General features: G+C 44.5%; 1 protein-coding gene across 6 annotated transcripts in view; it reads left to right on the forward strand.

Moving 5' to 3' along the window:
• The window catches only part of MICAL2 (microtubule associated monooxygenase, calponin and LIM domain containing 2), a 118,038-nt gene that overhangs the window by 66,613 nt on the left and 28,276 nt on the right, over positions 1–23,149 (forward strand). For 3 of the 6 annotated variants that reach the window (XM_064163760.1, XM_064163761.1, XM_064163762.1), the window contains exons 22-25: positions 600–786; positions 2,161–2,249; positions 2,609–2,708; positions 21,519–21,711. In XM_064163760.1, coding sequence (XP_064019830.1) covers positions 600–786; positions 2,161–2,249; positions 2,609–2,708; positions 21,519–21,711 — 569 coding nt within the window. Of the gene's footprint in view, positions 1–599; positions 787–2,160; positions 2,250–2,608; positions 3,933–3,980; positions 7,146–21,518; positions 21,712–23,149 lie in introns of those variants that run through there. The other 3 variants (XM_064163765.1, XM_064163766.1, XM_064163767.1) reach the window with 3 other exon arrangements.

The following is a 23,149-nucleotide window of genomic DNA, read 5'->3' on the forward strand; positions in this document are numbered from 1 at the left end:
AGGAGGAGCATGGCTGGGAAAGGAAGTGTGTCTGCAGTAGTTTAAGTTGTAGTTCAGACACCAGCATAGTCTTCACTGTTTTTTCTTACTGGATCTTAAGGCATGAGCCTGCGTTTTCCTCCAGAGTGTGTATGAACTGAGCCTTCATAGTGGTTTTTTTTTTTCTTGACTCCAAATGTCTGTCTATTGTTGAGGCTGGTGATGTCTATCTACCTTTGGCCTCTTCTGAGAGCACTCATGCCTGCAGCTCTGAGCTGTGAGTGCCTAAGCCAATGTGGTGCAGTGATGAGTGAGCATTTGGGGCTGATGCTGCTTTTGTACACAAAGTATTGGTAAACTCCCAGAGGAAAAGTGGGTGCAAGTCCAGCTGAAAATTCACCCCTTAAAGTCCTTGTAGTGTCTGACTTATGAATTGCTGCACAGCCTGTGGAATTGCAGCAAATGAGTAATAAAAAAGCTGATTGATGCTTACTTTAAATGTGCATGGAGGATGCTGTGTAAAAAAATCTCCAAGCAGCTGCCCACTTCAGCATTTCTATCTGGGGGGGGTGTAGTGCAATGGCTTTTCTTATGGCATTTCTATTTTTATCTTGTAACAGGGATCTCTGCGAAAAGAGTTCCCTCAGTCTATTGGGGGCAGTGACATTTGCTACTTCTGCAAAAAACGGGTGTACGTGATGGAGCGGCTGAGTGCAGAGGGCCACTTCTTTCACAGGGAGTGCTTCAGGTGTGACGTCTGCTCCACAACGCTCCGCTTAGGGATTTACGCCTTTGATGTTGAAGAAGGTAATACAGCAACTGTAGAAAAACGTTTTCAAATGTCTGACTAGTGATGCTTTCATGGAACTAGGAGGCTCAGGGGTGACCTCATTGCTGTCTACAACTACCTGAAGGGACACTGTAGCCAGGTGGGAGATGGCCTCTTCTCCCAGGCAACCAGCAATAGAACAAGGGGACAGAGTCTCAAGTTGTGCCGGGGGAGGCATAGGCTGGATGTTAGGAGGAAGTTCTTGCCAGAGAGAGTGATTGGCATCGGAATGGGCTGCCCAGGGAGGTGGTGGAGTCAACATCCCTGGAGGTGTTCAAGAAAAGACTGGATGAGGCCATGGTCTGGTTGACTGGATGGGGCTGGGTGCTAGGTTGGACTGGATGATCTTGGAGGTCTCTTCCAACCTGGCTGATTCTAAAATTTCTAAAAAGACCTCGCTGAGGGGCTCAATCAGGAGACCTGCCAAGGGTGGGGTTTGTATCTGTGCTGGTTTTTGGTCCTTGTGCTTGCAGTTCTAATCTTTCAGGGAATCTACTTATGATAGACATGAGCTTTAAATGAAATAATCCACAGTGAAAAGTAAGTTGAGTGACCAAAATGCAGTTTGTCCAATTAGAGGAGAAAGCTGAGGGGGGGAAAAGGTGATTTTTTTTTTTTTCTCTCTGACAATACAGCAATATTCTCTGCTCTCATAACTGCCCGTTACATGATGTCATCTGTGAATATGGGTCCTGGTAGTGAAAGGTTTACACAGCTGGGGGAATATAGGTTATTCCTTTCAAGATGGTCCTGGCTTAGGAGTGGAAAGCAATAGCATTGGCCAAGCAGCACTGTAATTTATTCTGGTCTGCTGTAGAATAGGAGGTTCAAATTTTGGGTGCTCAATTCCATCTATAGTCTGGGCTTTGGAGATGGAGGGGGTTTTGAGTTTAGAGGGAAATTATTAAACTGAACTGAAATTCCCTCACCACTTGCAAATGATTCAAGTGAAATGAAATACTAACCTGATCTCCTTCTGCAAAATGCGTCAAGACTTGAAGCCAAAGAATCTTCTGCAAAACCCTTTTTGAACTGATCATTTGACTTATTTTGTTGCTTGATGTCTTGTGACTTGGTATTTATAGAATCTTATTTTTTCTGCTGATTATTGATCTTAAACCTGTGAGGTAGACAAATGGCCTTGCCTAATTTAACCAATGTTCAAACCCATATACTGTAATGGAAACCCATTCAGAGCTGTGAGCCGTTCAGACTTGGGGTCAAGTTTGCCATTCCTATTGCTGCCCAACCATTAATTATCCCAATTTCATCTTTTATAGATGAAACAGTGAAATTTCAGTCCGTAAACAAATAGATTAAAATATCATTTATCTCATTTTTTCCCCTTGTAGGTAAATTTTACTGTAAACCTCATTTTACACACTGCAAAATCAGTACTAAACACAGAAAGAGAAGGGCAATGACACAGATCCAAGGAAAGGTGCGTATCGGTTACATTATTAGTGCAGATGATGTTGAGGCAGCTCTGTCTGGAGTGGGGGAAAATAATTGTGTGTGTGTGCATAAGATATTTTTTTTCTACCTGATGTCCAGTAAAATCAGTATAAAAATATAACCTCCTGTTTCAGTTTGGCATATTTGCAGTCTGGGTCTCAACAGAATTTAGCTTTTTCTAGACCAAGTTGAACTTAAGAGCAATTAGAAATGACTCTGTGTGTGTGTGTATATGTATTAAAAACTTGAAAACAGTAACAGAAACTGGATTTTCACTTTCTGAAACTATATTTGACATTGCATTTTTAAAGTATATTGAACGTTTTTTTAATGCTTTATATAAAGGAGGCAACAGAAGCATGGAAAAAAGAAGAACCCAAACCCACGGAGACCATCACAGAAAACACTTTGTCTGCAGCTAGCAGTCCAGAGGACAGGTCCCCAGGTATCCTGACTTCCTTCTTTAGGGGCACGCTAAGCTGGCCCCTGCGGGTGACAAGGGATCTGCTTGACATTCCCAGACGCCTGTCTAACTGGATGCATGGTTTTCTGCACGCTACCAACCTCCATTTCAGGGACAATGCATATAACTATACCTACTTGTACGAACTCTTGAGCCTTGGTGTGCCATTCCTCTATGCTCTTCTAGAGGTACTTGCTCATATGTACCGGGAAGCAGAGCTATCACTTGAGAATGTGCTTGAATGGGTGAAAAAAATTCTGTAGGGTGTAAATTCTTCTATGTGTCTTCCTCAATTGTGCCTTTCAGATTTTCAGAATTAACAGCCTTGCTCTTTTCTGGAGGGGGTTTTGTTTTGGTTTGGTTTTGATTTTCCTGCCATATAATGTGACATAAATGAATGGTGGATTCCTTCTGATACAAATAAGGTGCAATCAGAATTGTCAATATAAGATGTACTGTATGTTAGAGTATGAAGGGCAGTGTCCAGACACATTTCCAGAACAGAGATGGATGAAGGATATTTTGTAGATTTATTTCCCTCCCTCTCCTCATTTTTATTTTGTGAAGGACCATTGGAGGGCTGTAACATTTTAAAGCCATTTGTTTACCTGTCTGATCCCCATCCCCCCCTCCCTACTTGTTCATTTGGTTTGGTTTTGGCTTTTGTTAGACCAAGAAAGAATATGTATTCTTTCAGATGCTTGGGGGATATTTATGACAAATGACTGGTTTTGAACCCTGAGTATGGCACATACCTTTTTTTTTTTTTCTTGCTTCCATAATTGCTCTGGATTATGAGGTTTGTAACTTGCATGACTATGTTAAAAGAAAAGAAAAAATCATGTATTTAATTGACATTGCTCCTAGTCAAGCCTTTTACATTTCTTACATGTGATAGATACCCTTTCTTAATGGTGGGTACAAATTGTACTACTGATCTATTGAAAGAGTTGGAATAAATTCAAAGAGCAAATCTTAGCTGAGTGAAGGCTTGATTGAAGCTAAGTCAAAGGTAGTGTAATTACACCTGACTTATTCCTCAAGTCAAGGCTTCCCCATTAATTGATTGAATCAAGCAATATCAGTTTATGGAACACTCACCTATAACTGAAATGACTGGTGTTGACCTCTGGATAAGAGCTGCCCTAGTATCTTTTGGAATGTTTCAAAAATACTAGTTTAGAATAAATAACAAAAAACTACAAATGTACTCTAAGGAGATTACTTCTTAACTGGGTGTTTCGTTCATTTCAGTGTATAAAGCTGATGACAGAAAGGTGAAAGTCTATAATCTGGAGCAACCATTAAGCAAATTTCTTTCAAATGTCTCTCAACAAGTTCTACCTTAATCAGACAGTGTCTGGACAGGCTAAATAAGCTATTTAACAGCAAGAAGGCACCAGCATCATAATGTCTGATTTACTTCCAGACTAGTTAGTCAGTGAGGTAAGCATGCTCTCTGCTTCTCAAACAATTAAATGTTTAAATTCAGAAGTTAACCAGGAAATAGGTAAATACATAAATGTTGTAATATGTATAACCTAAAATTAAAGTATCAGTAGCATTTATTTCTATCCCAAAGTGTATGGTTTAAGTGGTAGGAAATGTTGCACCCAGGTAGTACCAAAGTTGAGGATCACCTTCCAGTGATCTTAATGACTGCACTGCTTATGGACTGGCAGGTGTCTAATTTGTGAGCAAAAAGTCCCTTCCAATCCAGATCATTCTATGATTTGTTTTGTTTCTTGGATATTAAAAGGAAACATGTCTTCTGTTTAAAACAAATGACAAACTGGATTTCTCTTCTAGGTAGTTTAACTTTCTTTAAACTACAAAGATAAAGCTTTTCACACTTTAGAGTGCTTGAAGAGAACTCTTTAGGTATAAGACAGCATTTATTTGGAATAAATTGCCATTAATGTTCCAACATGTACTCAGCAAAACCTTGCTAGAATATTGACTGGACACAGTGACAGTTCTAACAACATAATGGGCATCTGTATATATCTGTAAAGAAATGTATCTGTACCTTTTATAGCATTTTTGAAAACCAACCAACCAAACTGGCTGTGCTTTTTGGAAGGCTGTGTTTTTTTAGTCATTTGCTAATGATGGGAATTGTTCCACTTGAAAAAGGAAAAAAGTCTGCAGCACAATTTGCCATATTACTCCTTGGACACAGCAAACTGCTAGGTGGTAAAATTTTAACATTTGGCTTGCCATCAGTTTTGCTTTTGGTCTACTGCACAGGCTTTAGGGGGCATTTTTTTTCCTGTTTTTTTTTTTTCCCTTGCTACAGGAAACTTCCTGCTTTTTAGCAGAGCGAGCATAAAGGTAAACTTACAGAAAATGGTTATATAGTAAGGAACTTGGACATTTCTAATGTCCAATGAAGTTAAAGGAAATTAATCTTACTAGTAGAAAGTCCAAATTAAAAAAAATTAAATGCTATATTTGCTTTATACAATGAGAAATAAAATCTCTGCATAACCACAATGGAATTCAGGAACTTGCATAATGGAAACATTTTCCTGAGGGATCTTGGTTACGCTGCTTATTCCACTGGGAGTTTGCAGGTGATTCTCTTGGGGAGGGGTTTTGTATTGTATCTCTCTAACCAGTTTAATCTTGATATTCTGCTAGTAAGATTCATACCTATTTGTCCTCATTCATCATGCAGTGAAAAAAGGGCAGTTTCATTTGGACAAATTCTTCTATGTGCCTACAAAGTCCTTCTGATGCTTTCCTGTATAACCAAGTTCTGTGTCTTTTTTTCCTGCTGTCTTCTGTCAATCTCCCTCCTTGCTTTTAGTCCAGTTCATCATTCCGGTGCTGCACCCACTCACTGGCTGAAGCCTTTCTGCTCTCAGGTGATTCTTTTTATTTTTCTCTCTTTCCCCTGGTTACCAGTTCCAAAATTGTGTGACTAACAGTGTTGTTTGGCAGCATTGCAGTGCGCCTGTTTTAAAGACTTCTTGAGCAATCTGTGTGTTTCTGGTATATTAATGGATGTGAGATTTGGCATGATCATTTAACCTGTCACTGATTGTGGTTCTAGAGAAGCTAATGTCTGCACACTTTAGAGGATGCTTTTCTCTCTTATTTCTGATCGTGTATGCTTCCTTCTGTCTTTAAGGCTAGTACCTTTTCTTGAAACAATTAGTTAAAGCCTTATTTTTTTTTAAGCATTGAAGCAAAAAAATAAAGGAAGATCAGGGCAAGATGAGCCTGGTTAGCTTGAACACCTATTTCCATTCAGCTCAGCTATGCCTTGAGCAGATTTCCATTGAGCTCTGCATGAGGTTTGAGTGCTGTGATGCTTTCGAAGCACTTCTGCTTTCATACTGGAAAAGTACAGTCTAGAAGGACTGTGTTGAAAATGTAGCCATAGTGATTCAAGTTCCAGTATTCTACCCCAGTGATGTAATAGGCAGGCCTAACAGTAATACATCTGCATGCTGCTTTCAGTCTGTAATACCAAAACAGCAAGTTTGTGATGGGCGTGACCTGATTTGAATTGTTTTGTTAACTAATTAACTGGGCCTTACTTGCCACTCAATGAGTTTGTCTGGCTGCTTGAGACATTGCCACTGCTCTCCTTGACAGATTTGTGTGATTATTTCATATGTTTGGGTTTGTTGTTTTTGTTGTTTTTTTTTGCTACTATTTGTACTCATCTGTTGATAATCTGGAAGGGAAAATGAATCCAAACAAGAATCGGGGGCTTGATCTGACACACAAGCATGCTAAGGCTTTGGCTGGTATGGCTATGGCCTTGCCTTTCCTGATCAGTATCTCTTTCAAAGGGAAGGGCCTCTGGGAATTGATCTAAGCAGCAATTTTCCGGAGGGTCCAAACGTCCTCTGCCCCATTTCACACACCTCAGCCAGGAATGCAGATTGGCTGCAGGGGCTCTGACATCTTATCTTGCTGACCTGTTTGTTTGCATGACTAAAGCAATAGTATTTTTGTGTGGGTATCCTAGAATGTCTTGATAGCTTTGAAAGTCCCCAGGCCGTGCCCACGCAGAACCCTCTGTATTTTTAGCATCACTTCCTGCACAAGTGGTTAGGACATGGCTTCCTGTGTGTTTCAGGGCTGTGGTGTTATGTTACAAAGCTCAGCACACTTTCAGATGAAGGTCATGAGGTAAAGGTCTTCCATTTCAAACCATTTCCACTGCTGTGTTTTCTGCCCTCTGTTGCAGAGTCTTCCTAGCTCTTCCTGGCCAGTGAGGATTCTGTCCTTCTCCTCCTAAACCTTCATTTTGCTTTATAATCTTAACTGAATATTTTTATTATTTTTTAATGCTGTATTTAAATTTTCACATGGAAATTCTGTATTTTGCACACAGTGAAAATTGTTTTAGCTTTATTTATGATATCTGCTGTAAACAAAAATAAATGTAGTTCTTTATAAGTCTCCTTGTTTCATCTTTTCCTTTCAAAAATATTTCCTCAGGACAGAGACTTCATGGTGGCTTTACCCTCATTTTGCAAATTCCTCTTCTGGTGATGCTGCTGTTATCTGTTTTGGCCTGACCCAAAGGCCAGTTTCAGTGTGGTGGTGTATTTGCACTTGTGTCACTTCTGACAGGGATGTATGGTGGGGTCTTGGCAAGCTGTCCCATCTGCTGCAGGTCGGGAGGTGCCTGGTGTTGGGATTTATCCTTCCTGGAAACAATAAATTGGTGTTGGTGAGCTTGGGGGTTGCTTGCATTGCCTACACAAATGCCACTTGTCCTCTACTCTTCGACTTCTGCTACTCTTCCTTATTTTAATGTTGCATATTTACAAATGCCATAAAGGTCATAAGTTACCTGTTTAGGATCTTATGTTGTGTACATCAAAAGCAGGTAATAACTGTGTGTAAACCTTTGCTACTGTCTCTGGAGTGCTGTTTGCAAGCTCCCATCTATCTTCTAGACCCCTGGAAACTGCAGCTAATAGTGACTTATATTTGTTCATAGTAGCCTTGTGTTATTTGTTTCCTTTGCCTTCCTCTTGTTTGCTCTGCCTTCTTTTGCTCCCTCATGGCTTATTTTGTTAACTGTCTTTTTTGTGTTTAAAGCTAGTGATGTGTCCTCTTTCAACAGTAGGCTCTTCAAAAGGGCCTTCCCAAGGCTTCTTCCCCTTCATCTTTTTTCTTTTGCTTGCTCTGCATATCTTGAGCTTTATCTTCCTTTGTATTTCAAGAAAATAACAAATCCCAGAAAGAACAGCCCAAATATTTTAATGGGAAAACTGTGTTGTTGTTTTTTTTAATTAATTGAGACGTAGGCTTATGAGAGTTGATTGAAAGAAATAATTTCTGTAATTCAAAGCGTTGCTAAGGACATTGCTGAAGAACACCAAATGTTATTCTCAATGAACTATTCCATCTTCCCTGCCAAAGAAAAAGCCATTGTGCACAGTAGAAAGTTTACTGAGATGGAGATGATTTGCATAATAAAAACATAAGGCAGTGAATACTATTTAAGAAAATACTTGGCAGAGGACAAAGACATTTACTCTTTGTGCAATTTATGGTTTCAGAACAGGCTTATTTCTGCCATCTTCACTTGATCATTTTAAGCAGATGCAGTGGCATGAAAATGCCAAGAAAAGGGTTTGTGTCTGCATAAGGTGATAATTTGACACTGAAGCCTTGAAAAGCATCAAATGTTCATGCTGTTCTCAAAGTTTCACTTACTCATGCTGAAATGGCAGTACAATAGCATGCAATTGGAGTAATGTTGGAGTCTAGATTTGGAGTAATTGTGCGTCACGGTAGCACAGAAAGCTCAAAATGTAAAATCACTAGAGCAATGTACCCTAGCAGGAAACAGTCTATGCCTTGGAACAATAGTGGACAAATCAGGACACATTGTGTGGAAAAGAAAGCAGACAAAATGAGCTACATGAGGGCAGCAAGTCTGTTCTTTCACTCTACTAAAATCATTACATGATAAATCCAAATATGTTTAGTTTCTATTAACTTAAGTACCAAGTGAGTTTAACAAACCTAATTTGGAACTGCTGTCTTTCTCTGGCCACATGAGCAGGCCTCCTTGTGAGTTGGAGGCTTGAATCTTCCTACGGCTCTTGTGTTGAGCTCTTTCCAGACGCTTCAGTGTTCTGTCTCCAGCAAGTGCACCCCGAAACACTAATGCTTTGTTCCTTTCTATAGCTGGAGTTGGCAGCAGTGCTTGTTTGAAAGGCAAATAGGCTGCTGCTCTCATCTCAAGCTGACATTGACCTGGGTGCCTTCCAAAAATCGTGGGTTTGAAGCAGATGACACTTGTGTCTCCTTACATAGTTATGCTTTCCAAGACTTGAAAGACACTTGATGTTCTAGATGCCATTGTAGCACTAGAAGTGCAGAGATGACATTTGCTGTGTCTGGCAGTCTCAGGAGTTGCTCTATCTTCCTCCTTTTTCTTCTCATTCAAATAGCTTCTGAACTTGTCTGTTGCCAGTAGGTTCATTTGGATTGGAAGTCCATATGTAGATGTGCCCTCATTTGGGAAAAGCCAGACTAACCTTGCATTGTCAAAGCAAGGTGGCATTACCTTCACTCTGTTAATGAAACCCAGGATTATGAGGATTCTGTGAAGGGAATCTTCCTTTATAACTCTGCTAATGCTTGGTAATGAAAAAGATCTGCAGTTCTTAAGCAGACTTAGTTTGAAAAAAATGGAGGGCAGGCAAACCTTAAAATTGCTCATGTTCAAACATCAGCCTTTCATTAATTCTACCAACAACAGTAATTCTATTCCTCTTTGTTTTTTCTAGGCTGCTATAGTATGTCAACAAAAGTTGCTTCTGCCTGTATTCCAACCTTAAGCTAAGGCTATGTCCGCCTTCTCCCACAACATTATGGCAATCAGTTGCTATAATTTGCTTCAATTTCTGGCTCACTTACTCCTCAAATTCCAATCAAAGCAATGAGCTCTGAAATGCACTGAATTCTGCATCAATATATATGTTTTCAAAGGTGTGACATGCTTGCAGATGACTTGATTGTGTTCTTTTGCATGGGAGATCATGTCACTGAAGATCAGAAGATGTAATGTACTAATGCTTGATCCAAGTACATATTAGTCATGCGTTTCCCCCAGTCTCTTCCTTTTCTGCTTGAGCCACATTAAGATAAAAAGGAATCTTTGATTTCACCTCCAGACTCATTTAAAACAGATGAAATTTCTGATGTGTTCTTTCAAAGCGTGAAATGGCAAAGAAATTTGCATGTTGCTGGTCTTAATTTGCTTTATCAACATTTATTCTGCAGGTCTTCATTCATGTAATTTTAAAAAGTTTTTAGTGCTTTGTTCCCTTGTTAAAAAAAAAATTTCAGCAGGCACTGATCAACTCTAGAAGCTGAAACCATTGTGGCTGCACTCTGAACTCCTAGTTATTACATGCATTAATATACCAGCTAAACACAGATTGCTCTGATGAAATAGATCTCTACCCTAAAGTGACAGAAGTAGTGTGTTATAGCAGGTTTTGTTTGAGCAGCATTTGCCATAAATATGTACATTTAGCATACCTTGTAAGTTTTCAGTGAGGTGACTTTTTTTTTTTCCTTTCTCTATTCATTTTTGCTTAGTTGGTATTAGAACATTAATGTGCAGTGTCCTGGATGTGTCCATAAGTCAGGGGCTTTGGGGCTCTGTCCTGCTTTGCCCTGGTTGTATCTTGTGTCTGAGTTCAGAAGTGTCTGTTCGAGTAAGTGATGGGTACTTCGAAAAAGTGTTTTGCTGCTGAAGAACTTGTGTAGGTGCTGACACACAGGTCCACAGGGATGTGGCAGAATACAGACTCCTGATTGCAGGGACAGGTAGATGGGGCTGTGGAGGAGCCTTTCACCTTGCTATGACTGGAGAAGGGGCAGCAGGAAATCATTTGTAGGCATTGGTGGCTGGAAGCCAAGCAGGCAATCTAAGGGCAGTGTCCCCGTGGATGTCTTTATTCCTTGCCTTGTTAGCCACCATAGCATGGGGATTACTTCTGTAGAGAAATGGAGAGCTGAAGAAAAAGCAGGAGAAAGGTGGCAAGAACTGAAATCTGTGACATGTCAAACATCATAGGAGGCCTTTTTCAAGGACAGAAATATGCCTGGCACTTTCTCAGATGTGATGAAACCTCAAAGCTTGGACAGGGCAGCAGTTTGGGAATGTTGCTAGAAGCCCTACAGCCTCTTAAGGCAGGTCTGTGAAATAACCTTGATGCAATGTCTTCAGTTTCAAACGCTTAACACAGGGCATCCTTCCATGCAGTCTTACACGTTTTGAAGCTCCAGCTCCAGGGTGTAGCTGAAGCTGTAACAGGTTTGACCTCAGATGTCACTCTGGTATGGGCTGGTAACCAAGGTCTAACCAAAACAGCAGTGTTGTAGTGCTGCATGGGCTGTGCTTCCCTGGTGAGCACTTTCTGTGCTGTAACTGAGCTTGCTTGGGTGCATTTCAGATGTTCTTTCACAGCACTGGTATGAAGATTCTGCCCCACAGGCGCCTTAAAGCATTGCTGTATTGTAAGCATTCTTTTTTTTTTCTTATTATAAGGTAAGAAGTCAAAGGGTTAGGTGTACTTGTGGTGCTACAATCTAGTTTGTGGTCTGCTGACTAAATTTCTTAATGTCAGTGTTTGATGCCAACTGGTGTTTGTTTGGTTTCACCATCAGAGCTGCCTACATCTGAGCAACTGCCTCAAAACTGTTCACTCTAGTCATAGCCTTAGTCAGCAGCTCTATACAAGGCCAGAGTCCATTCATCCTGTGAATGTATTATGAGGTGACACAGTTTAATAGCAGGTGAAGAGCCTCAGGTTTGCCAGTTGGAAAATCAGGACACAAGTTAGGCTGGGGTCTTTATGGAGAGGCCCTGTGCTGTGTTGGACAACTTGAACAGCTGGTGAGCAGTGTGCCACTTGTGGGTACTTGGGCACCCACCTCCTGCCAAGAGCAGCACCTGGGATTTCAGTGGTGCTTTTCATCTGAGGACCTGAGTGCTCTGTGCCCGTTCTGAATGGCTGTGGCAGCTGAGGGTAAGTATTGTTCCTGCATCACAGCCTCAGGGAGTCCAAGAACATAATGTATCTAAGGTGACAAAAGATCACATCCCAAACGGAGGCTGCACCACCTAATTTCAGTAAGCTTCCTTCTTCTTGTCCTTGGCTGAACAAGGTCATCATGCAGACAGGCAACAGGGACAGGGATGGATGAACCTGGATGTTTCTTGTCTGTGTTTTTTTTGAGCTGTGGGGTAAATGCTGAGCTGCCACCCTCAAAGCTTGGTCCCCTCTCACTGCCAGCAGTGACTATGAACAGCTTCTTAGTATCTTCAGGGGCCGGCCCAACTGGGGGGTCTCCACCCAGCCAGACACCAGACCTTGTGTTTGATGTGAGGAGCACCCCAAGGGAATCATTCTTGTGGGTGTTTCCTGGACCAGCCTTTCTGGTGAGACATTATTGCTGGGCACCAGCATGCTGGGTGTGTTGTGGCCCAAAGCAAGAAGGCTGGTAGTTGTTGCTTCCTAGCTCTTTTTCCATTTTTCATCTGCCTTCAGGGCTGTTCTCTGGGTGTGTCTCAGTTGATGTTTTCATAGTTTGGTTAGCTCAGCAAGGCTCACTCTCTCTTTCTGCTTGTATAGGACTCCTGGTTGGTCTGACTTGTCTTGGCTGAGAAATACCAATGGGAGCTCTCACTGTACCTTGCTTAAAAATTAATTCCTTTCTCACCACATAAAAAGCTAATGAGGTGGAAGGAGGATAAATGTTAATACTTCTGGCTGCTTATGGCATAGTGGTACTGACTTGATGGAGGCTGCTGCAGCTGGCTTGTTTGGAGGTTTTCAAGTGGAGCTTCTTTGACCATTTTTGTCCAGGACAGGCAGAGGCACGTGCAGAGCAGCCGCTCCTGAGCAAAGCTGATAGAACACAGCTGCCCCGAGCCAACTGGTGTCAGAGGCACTTGGCCCAGTGCTCCCAATGGGGAGCAGTATGTTAGTTGGCAGAGTTCAGGCTTTCTGCTATTGTGCTCTGCCCAAGGCTGGGGCGAAACAGCCGACTCAGTCCAGCTGCCCCAGCAGGCAGGGGCTTGGCTCTGCCCAAATTTGGCTGCTTCCCAAGCCCTTGTCATCTGCTTGCCAGGTCACAGGAATGTCATTTGCTTGATGCTGGTTTGGCAGATGAGCAGCAGCAGGCCATACAGAAAGTCTGGATGCCTTGTCAAGAGGGACTTGCCAGTAAATAACATCTTCTGCTCACGTCTGTTTGTTGGCCCTGGCACTATCAGTGGAGGCACTCGGATACTGGAGTGATCAACACCTTGTAAGTGGTAATTGTAGAAAGTGCTGAGAGCTGTCTGTGAAGCCATGGGTGGGTGGATGCTAAGCCCCTTTGGAAAGGGCCTCTCCTGTGCCACATACACAGCAGCATGCTGCTTCTGGGCGGGTTTCTGAGGGGATCCTGTACCAGGAACCCTCATAGGATTGTGGTGTTTTCATCACCTAAGCAAAAGCCCTTGCAATTGCACCACCATACATGATGTAATAAGGAAACAGGTTTCAGTGCTGCTCTGTGCAGTGCTGGACTTGGCCTGGTGTGTGTGAGATGCCAGCGTGTAACTCAGCACCTTTACCACGTTACATCAGGCTGGTGTGTAGCAAAGCCTCTGAGACCAGAGGAAGTGATGCGATGATGCATTTGTCTGTTTTGTGGTAGCAGAGGGGGCTTGCTTGCTGGCAGATTGCAATTTGATAGCTGTGGAGGAACAGTAAACAGCTCTGAGAGCTATGCTGTCAAAAATCTGAGCTTGACCTTTTTGACTGGTCTGGGCTAGCCACACCAGGCAGTACCATGGTGGTGCTGAAACTGTGAGGCATTGGGTCTGCATGACTCAGTACTCCATGCAATACATCCCTTGGTTCCTATGAGGACTGGTGATGATGCTGTGCTGCACAGAGATGGGGCTGCACTCTTCCAGCGTGGCGCTGGCAGGCTTATGCAGCCCTGCTGCTCCTATTTAACTTGAGCAAAACCAGCACAGGTGCCTGGTAGCTTGAGGGAGACCTACCCTATATTTCTGTGGGTAGAAACTGCTTTTAAATCACTGAGGGAGAAAATGACTCACCAAACTAATAGCAAACTTTCAGGACTTCAAGCATATCCATGTAGCTTGTGTCTGTAATATGCAGCATATTGCACACAAGACATCTCCACTGCTTTGCTTAGCTCTCTGCTTTGCCCTTGTACCTGAGGGAGGAAGGTGAACTGAGGCAGTAAAAAAAGCACTCAAGATTTGCGAGTCCTGCATGCTGAGAGATTTCTTTGCCTTTGTTTCTGGGCTTCATGATGACTTGGGAGGCTGTCCCTGCTGCGAAGCTGGGCCTTGGCTCTACATGCATTATCTTACTGTAGTGCTGTCTCCTTGGCTATTCCTGCTGTGCACAGAGCCTCTGCAGGAGTGGTGCTGCTTGAAGGCCTTGTTAGATGCTGAAACGCATCCACATCACTGAGGATACTGGCACAAAAAGGTAATTAAAAAAAACCCTAAACACACACAGACAACACACACCCCCACACCCCCCAACCCAAAACCAAACCAAAAAAAAAGAGCAAATCCCAGTTGTTTAGGTTACGTAGGGTAAGCCTGGGGTTCTGGGTGCAGGCTGGCAGGCCAGCTCACCACCTTGCTGTGTTGTCCCATGAGCTTGGGTCGCTTTGGTGCCTTCTCTGCTCTTTGGTACAAACCTTCTGGAGTGGTCCAGGCTGTTCTGCTGGATGAATTCCTGCAGATACACCAGAAAGTCACCACCAGACTGAAGATGGTCTTGCCATCCAAACATTCTCACCACTTTACTTTTAGTGAGTAAACGCCTGTGGTGTTTGGATTATTGTTTCTTTGGAGATTAACTGAGTATCTGTGCAGCTGCAACAAGGCTTACTTCCAAGTTTTGTGGACCTTCCCAGCATTGCAGAGATCTTGCAATGTTTTTGTCCCTCACTGGCTGCATCTCTAACACATTTGAGACTTGGTGCAAGAATTGCTGTCTGAAATGCAAGGCCGAGCTGGCACAGTATTGAGAAAGCTTGGCTTAACGCTTGGAAATGTGCTTCACTGGAAAGTGGTCTGCATCTGTGAGGTCTGCAGGAGATGTTTGGCCAAGCCTGTACATTAGACTGAGTTTTAAACAGCCCTGACCTTCAGGCGAGTGCCAGCCTGGATGTCAGCTCTGCAGTTGAAGCTTTAGGAATACTTCACATTTACCACATGGTTAAGCTAAATCCTTGCCCTGTAAGGAAAACAGTACTTTTTCATCTTGTATGAGGAAGATGAGGTGGATTTTGAAATGCAGACAAAGGAGACATTGTTTATCTAACATTTTCATCATGTTTGAGTGGGATGGCCTGATGAATTCAGGATTGTGCTGTTGAAATCACTGGTGGTGTTGCTGCTATTTAAATAGCTGAAGGCAGCTAAGCTCCACTGCTTGCATAAAGAACCCTAACTCAAAAACAAAAAAATGCCATGTTATTTGCTCTCAGTGCAAGTCAGTCAAGGACTTTGATCAGGAGAGCTGACTGAGGAGAGGGCTTGCACTGAGGAGACAGGCAGTAGAGCTTGCGTGCTGAACTGCTGCTGCCAGCTCAGGACTAAAGTGAGTAAACTCATTGCAGGTTCTGACTGGGCCAGCAGTGCGTCCTTCAGTGGCCAGCTGCTCACATCATTCTGTGGTGCAGCATGCCCTTGATCTATGTGTCCAGTGCTCTTGGGATAGCAAGGTGGAATACAACCTCACCTGCTCCTGCCTGCACAGTGCCAGGTGGGGAAGTACAGACACTGCCTGATGTCCTGTGCTTCAACCCTGCCTGGCCCCACTCTGCATTTGGAACCTGTGATTTTGTCACATTAAGAGGAGGAAGCATTTTTGTGGTACTGCAGAGATTTCTCATTGCTTTGACCAGAAGAGCCACTCCATGCCCTTGCCTCAGGCTAGGTCCACCTGCTCTGGTGCCAGCAAGATGTCCACGACTCCATAAATTGTCCAGCTCAATACTGAGGGGGTGGGTGGGTATTGAGGTTTGGAGATGGAAGACAAGGGTAAGGAGCATCCAGAAACCTGCTGGCTGGCAGGTGGTAGCTAGGGAAAGGTAATCAGGAGGCAGGGAATCAGGCAAGGCACAGTGTGTATGGCAGGGGAGAGGGGAATCAGCGAGGTTTAATGAAAAGGTGATGGAGTAGCCAAACAAAGCATTGGGGTAATGTTATGAATGAGAAGGATCATTGTGCTGTGGATGACAGCAGAGTAAGGAGATTTACAACTTAAGGAATGGAAAATTTAAATGAATCCTCTCAGACTTTCAGACAGCAGGTTACAACTGTGTAAGTGTAGTCCATAAAACAGCATAAACATTGGGCTGCAAAGAACCCATGGCTCCTTGGTGAGCAGGGTTGTGAGGGCTGCCCTGCCTGCTGGTTTCTCCTCACCCCAGTGCAGGAAAGCAACAAAGGACATAGAGGATTTGGGAATTAGCTCCTTGACTCACTAGAGCAACTAGCTTAGCAAACTTCTGCACCTAAAAAACCCAAGTCAGTTGTTGTTAGGACGTTTCCACTTTAACTGGCCAGCAGTGTGCTGTGACATTCTTGTGGTGTGTGCTGCCTGTCCCTGCAGACACATTCACAAGACAGATCTGGTCGGCTGACAGTGACCTCAGATTAACGCCTTCCTATGCACGGCTTGTCCACGTCCCCTCTCCTCGGGTGAATTATTTTAACATTTTGGCAAAGGATTAGTAGGGACTGCAGTCCAAAGTGTGCTAGAGGGCAGGCATACTCGCTGCTGGAGGTCTTCAGCATGCTGAGGCATAGTAGGAAATCTGAAGTGAGCGGGCTGGAAATGAAGTAAGTTCTTACGTAGATGCTATTTTGAGTGACCATTTCCTGAGGACTGGGTTCTCCTCGGATGCTGGCTGGTGCTGTCCCACAGAGGTCAGTGGCACAGCCCCAGCTTGCACTCGCAGGAAATGGGGCTGTGCCCTTTTTTGTCCCTTATGCCGGATACTTCTGGTTTACATTGTATGTGCTTATCTTACAAAGTTCAATTCCTCTGACTCAGTCTCTGAGCTTCTAGTAGTAAAACCTCCTGTCCTGGGGAGGAAACTTGATCCAGAGTGAGAGCACTGGCAGGTCAGAGAGGTTCCTGTGGCATCACAGGCTGCCCAGGTAACCTCAGACACATGGCTTGGTCTATCTGCATGCCCTTCCCCTTGGAGAACTGCAGTAAGGCTATTTTTGTGTCTTCTGGTTAAGAAGTGGGACAGTGTGGTAAGTAGAGCCAGGCACAGACTTAGAAAAGGACTGGGGCACTAGCAAACTTAGTTATCTCGGCGCTTTTGTGGTAACTCCACCTTACATTTAGGAGATGGATGTCCACCTTAATTGTTCTATAAGAGCTTGAGCTTCCCCAGGGAGCAGGAGTGGTGTTGGGGCTGCCACATGTGCCCATAAGTGCTGAACAACGCAGTCTTATCCCCTGAGCACAGCTTGGCCTCCAGCAAGGCTTCTCTGCCTCCTCCCTGAGGGCCAGTTTATCAGCCAGCAGCGTCCCTGAGCAGTTATTTTTGACCATCACTAGAGGTGCTATTCTGAGGTGCTTAACTCTCCACCTGCAGTGTGATGAAAATGAGGGAACCGAGCTTGGGAGCCTCGTGTCCACTCTGGAGTCAGATTCCCAAAAGCTCGGTGGCCTCCTCCTCAATGTCACTGCAACAATATCTTACTGAGGACCTAAGTGCTGGTGCTCCAAGGATGGGTGGCAGCCCAATATGCAGTCAGAGATGTCAGCTTCCCATCTGGTGTGGAGCGGTGCAAGGGCTGCTGCTTATTTAGCCTAGCCTCTGTTCAGGAGCAAACCAGTGTGCCTCACCTTTGTGCAAGTGCCTGACCTTTGGACCAGCTGAGAAGAAATTAGTCCAGACAGCCCTTCTTATCTTTTTATGCAAATTAAGAGGTTTAAAGGCGTCTCAGCTTTCTCGTTTGTATCAGATTGTTTGTCGGGTTTGAAACTCCTTGAAAATTCGCAGCAGCGATAACCAGCATTGGTGGCTGCCCGGTGGGATCAGTTTGCCTGGCTCTGCAGAGGCAGGTGGTAACTGCCAGGCTGCCCCAGGCGCTTGCTGGAACTAGCTGTGCTCTTCCTCTGAGGAGTTTACGCGGATCCGGCAGCAGCAGCAGCAGCTTGTCACTGCCCTTTGCACGCAGCCCCTGCCCCTCTTGTTCTCAAGGGTTGAAATCTCTCCGTTGTGAGGAGCCTGCAGAGCTCTGCTAAGCTCTGTTTCACCATGCAGTGCCTGCCCGTGGGGCTGAGGGTTTGGTCTGGTGCCGTTTAGGAGAGACAACTCAAATTGTGAAGCATCACTAGAGCCTACAAAAGCCCCTGATAGTTCAGTGCCTGCGACATCTTTGTCTTTTGTTAGAGCCTGTTCCCAAAGTGCAGCCCCGTGAGGAGAAACAGTGCCACTGACTTGTAATCTTTTTGGAACGTGGGGCGAGTGTTTGGATTCATGTGCACGTGTGGGCATCCCACTCACTGAAACACCAAGGTGGTCCAATTTCTGCTTTTATGGAGTCAAGGGTGATGTGGTTTATTCAGCTTTATATGTCACAGTACAAATATTGAAAGATTAGAAAGCATGAGTCTGCTTTCTAATCCTAGAGTGGCTCAGGTTGGAAGGGACCTTTAAAGACCTGGACCAACCTCCCTGCCTTAGAGAGGGATACCTTTCACTAGATAGAGGTAGATGCTGATGCAGGATGCTGAGCTTAAGCCTGATAGGTATTGCTGTGGATGCAAACTTATCTTGCTCAAAAAAGGACTTGGCTAAGAGATTCCTGACAATTCAAGTAGGGGAGATACCATGATATCAAAAAGGAGGGGGAGAAGGGAAAAAAAAAGGCAAGCACAGAAGTGTAACTCTTTCAAGAGAAGCGACAGTGCCATCCATCACAGTCATCTGGTAGCCTGAATTACATCCTCAGGTCTGCCTGTCATGTCTATAATGTCTGAAAACCGTCTGTGTAACAGGTTTTTGCAGAGGAACTTGTTGACTGGAAATCTGTTCACATGCAGGAGCCAAGCTGGGAATGATTTTAGGTAGTCTCTCTGTCTGTGGGTTTCGATGCTCTCCAGCTGTGTGTCTGCTAGTAATAAACAAGTTTTCTCCTCTTTCCTGTTAGCATGGTGGGGAAAGCATTAATGCACGAGATGGGAAGGGAATGTGCACTGAGCATGCGAGCAAATGGCAAAACTGACTTTAACAGCCACTTGCAATGACCTTGGCCCATGCTTATTGCCAGCAAGCTTGTAGACAGAGCTGGCAAACTTCTGCTTGGTTTTGCCTGCTCTGATTTTCATAGAAAATGCAGCATCTTTTAGGGAGAAGGTTGAGCTGAAGAACTTAAGTTTTACAAATTGACTTAATGCTGCTTTCTACTCCACTTCTGCAGAGCAGAAATAGCATGTCATGGTCCAGTTCAGCCCTGGGGGAGAATAAATTGATTCAATGCTGCTTTCTACTCCACTTCTGCAGAGCAGAAATGGCATATCATGATCCAGTCCAGCCCTAGGGGAGAGTGGGCCATTCCTGGGAGAATTTCATGCCCCCATGCAAGGAAGGACAGCCATACCCCACTGACTCATGCAATCGCAGTCACCAGAATACTGCTGGACTTGCAGATCACTGCCTGTGAATGTGTTTGGGGTGGGTGGTCTGGCTTGGCCAAAGTAAAAGTTAGATGTGAAAATCAGAAAGGGATTAATTTCCTCCATCTCCCAAAGGAGATGAAATTTATGTGGTGAAGAAGCATGTGGCTGCTGTAGTGCAAATGAGCTGGATGTGGAGACTGAGCATGTGTTTTCACGTGGGAGAACCTTGCTTTGGAGAAGCAGCCAGCCGCTGGTCCTTCCTCTTTGGCTTCTTGTACATAGAAGAATTTTTTAAAATCCCAGACAAACCCCTCCCAAAACTCTTGTGAGTAATGAATTCTTGAGGAGTTCTCAAGCCAAGAAAATACATTGGCCTTTATGAAGGGTGGAAAACCAGAGGCCATCCCAGCCTTTTGAAAAGTACAATGCTCTGTGCTGCTTGAGAAAAGTATAATCGGTAACACTATGGAAAAAAAATGCCCACAAAGCCTCGTTACTCAGTCTGGGAGTGCAAGTAAGGCAGTTTCACCCAGCTGGCACAGGAGTTGTAACTGTAGTACAGTCATCTATGCCACCAGCAGCCAGGCTTTCCTCAGTAGTGCTTACTTTCAAACATAGAAAGGGACTGAGCACAAACAATAACTGGGAGAGGTGCAGAAGCTGAGGACACCAGTTTTCTTTATCGGGGAGAGACAAGGAGCTGCCTGAGTCATGCAGAATAAAGGTGAAGTTCTGCTGTTACAGCTTGTTTTGAGGACCTTGCTTCACAGCTCCACAGAAACGTCAGCAGTGAAGGGGACTGTGATGGATAGACCAAGTTATCAGAGATGGAATTAGGGCTTGGCATTATATGGGATGTGCACCCACAATACCTGCCATACCTGCTTCTGCTGCCTCTTGGCTGTGACCAAACAGATGCATGTGATGGTTGGGGACAGCTGTGAGAAATTGCTGCTCCAGAGGGTCCTGTGGGTCAGCACTCAGTCTCCATGGTGTGTATAATCTTGCTGATGCATCTAGGATTTGCTCCTGGGTGATTTGTTTTTCATGTGCAGTAAAATGGAGGAGCTGCAAAGTTAAAGAGGTGTTTAATTGATGTTTATTAGATAATTTGCTCTAATAGATGAGAAAATAAGCCTCACCCCAGGTCTGATTTTTTTTTTGTTGTTGTTGATGTGGTTTCCCCCCCTACACACACACTTATTCAGGTGTAAATTAGAAACAACAGTGTTGGATGAAGTGTGGCAAAAGCACCACACATGGGAGGTGGACCAAGCAAAGCCACTCTAACAGAGCTTATCGTTCTACCCTTCTGCATCGAGCCCCAAGGGAGCTTGTGCCACTGATCTGTTTCTGCTTGTTTGTGCAGGAGGTTGTGGATAAATGAGGTTGTTCAAAAATTAAGGATTTCACAAGAATGGTCTTCTTTCACAAGATGATCTTCTGCCTTTGGCTCTGGCTGATGAGTGAAAGAAATTTGGGTTTATTCTTTTACTCCTGCCTGAATGCAAAGTTCAGGGATTATGTTGTTTAAATGCTGTGATGCTGCTGCTGCTTTTCCCAAATCAGTGCCTGTTTGCTGTACTCAAAAATAGCCCTCTGAAGAGCCTGTGTTTGTTTTGCTCATTTCCACTGTCCTAAACAGACCTAAACTTTAAAGTGATGAAGATTTATCTGCCCAAGCCAGGTTGGTCCATCTGCTTCCTTCTGCATGTAGTTGTATATCATGGCCTGAAAAAAGACCATAAATCCCTGCTTGGATGGCTGGCATGTGTGTTTTTTACTACAGCCACCCAGTGTGATGGCTGTCTCACTGAGCAGTGAGGCCCTGTAGGCTCTACCTGACATTTCTTTCTCTTTGCATCCTTGTGGAGTGGATGAACCCAGGCAGGGCTGTACCACAGATGCCTGGGTTGAAGGGATGCTCTCACCATGCTGGGCTGTCAGTGTATTCAGCTCACCTGCACCTGTGGGGACATACGGGGTCCCACACAGAAACCACTGCTGGTGGCCAAGGACCACCCAAACGAGGGACTGAGGTCCCTCCTGAAGATGCCTTTGCTTTAGCTTGCCCCTAACACCCAGCTTTGTGCTTTCCCAGACCATCGCCTGCCCACAGCTGATGAGCCCACGTCCCCAAAGAAGGTGAAGAGCGTCCCCAAGTGCCATGACCTGGAGAGCTGGTTCTCACCCCCTTCCCCCGAGTGGGCCACTGTGAGGATCATTCCTGAGGAGGAGATGACCGAACACAACCTTCTTGCTGTCCGAGTCATGGTCACCAGTGATGCAAGCAGGTACTTTAAAATACAAGTAAGCCTATTAAAAAAATCAGAAGAGCAACTTAGTTTTCTCTAGACCAGTAAAGAAAAACATATAATGAAGTAAAGTCCTGAATGTACTTACAAGTGGAGAAAAAAAACCCAGCAGGCAAACCGCTCAGAATAACAATTGCTCTTCACCACAGCCATAAATCCTCCAGACACATGACTCACTTTGCAGGAAATCTTCAAATATTCACATCCCACACAAGGGGCTGAATCAGAGAAAAACATCATCATGATTAGCCTGGCTTCAACTCTTCATGTACCAAAAGATGATGGTTCAGGGATTAAGGCAGTTGGGTGTGTTGGAGCTAAAGGTGCATCCTGTGACCTGGCCTCCACCCACCTTGGGTATCATCCTGAAGTTCTGTATGTTGGGCCTCTCCCTGGGCATTTGAGCCTGTCCACCCCTAAGAAATCTGAAATCTGATGATCCTGGGGGAGCGTCCAGAGGAAGCCAAATTTCTGCATACAAATTAGGCTATATTAGCTCCTGGGACAGGATTCTGTAGCGGTTCATTCCATCTAAAGATTAGATTCCCATCTCTAGGGTAAAGCAGTTCCCCTTACTGGGAACTGAAAATACAGAAGGGGGGTGGGGGTTTAAAAACAGGGTAAACTGAAACCCAACTGTTGCAAATGCAGCTCTTGCTCTGTAAGGAAGAGCCTCCAAATGCTGCCAACCTTGAACACCTCTTCAAGGTGTTGTGTGTGGAGTACAACTTTCTTCTGCTCCCTGTGGTGATTTTAAATAGCATCTTTGCTCTGCCAAATGGGTCTGGGTGCTCTGCTGGGGGAGAATGAACCTCTCCAGCATTCCTCTCCTGTGAGGGATGGAGAGCTTGGGGAAGGGTTTCCTACCTGTTTGCCAGACCCATCTGTGAAGTCTGTGTATCCCTCGCTGACACCCTGCAGCTTCTGGTGTTCTCGTGGTGCCCAGGCAGCAAGGAGTCGACTAATCTCTCTGATCCAGAGGATCAGCAGCTTCTCTGCAGCAGGCCCTGCTGTGGCTGGACAGAGAGGCCCCTGGTTCCCTGCCAAAGGGACATGGTGTAAGAGGTGCTGCCCCATCTGTCACCAGCATGGCTGGTGCAAGTGGCTCTGAGGTCGGTGCTCCACTGCGGCAGCAGCTTAGGCACTCTTTGCCTTACACCATTCCGGCGAGGAAACTCCTCTCTGAAAACAGGGGATGAGAGGAACAAAGTGACAAACAGCACTGCTGCGCTGTGAGGCAGTTGGTGGGATGGGAAAAACGAGAGGCTTTGGTGACACAGCTTTGCAGTTCAGGCTTTAGGTACTTGTGAATAGTGGCCACCTATCAAGCAGAGATCAGAGGAGAAGCTTTGTGCTAAAGCATTTATGTCCTTGCCAGCCAAAGAAAATAAACATTTTGCTCTTCGAAAGAGAAATA

This window comes from Pogoniulus pusillus, chromosome 24 (assembly GCF_015220805.1).
Source record: "Pogoniulus pusillus isolate bPogPus1 chromosome 24, bPogPus1.pri, whole genome shotgun sequence".
Taxonomy (NCBI): Eukaryota; Metazoa; Chordata; class Aves; order Piciformes; family Lybiidae; genus Pogoniulus; species Pogoniulus pusillus.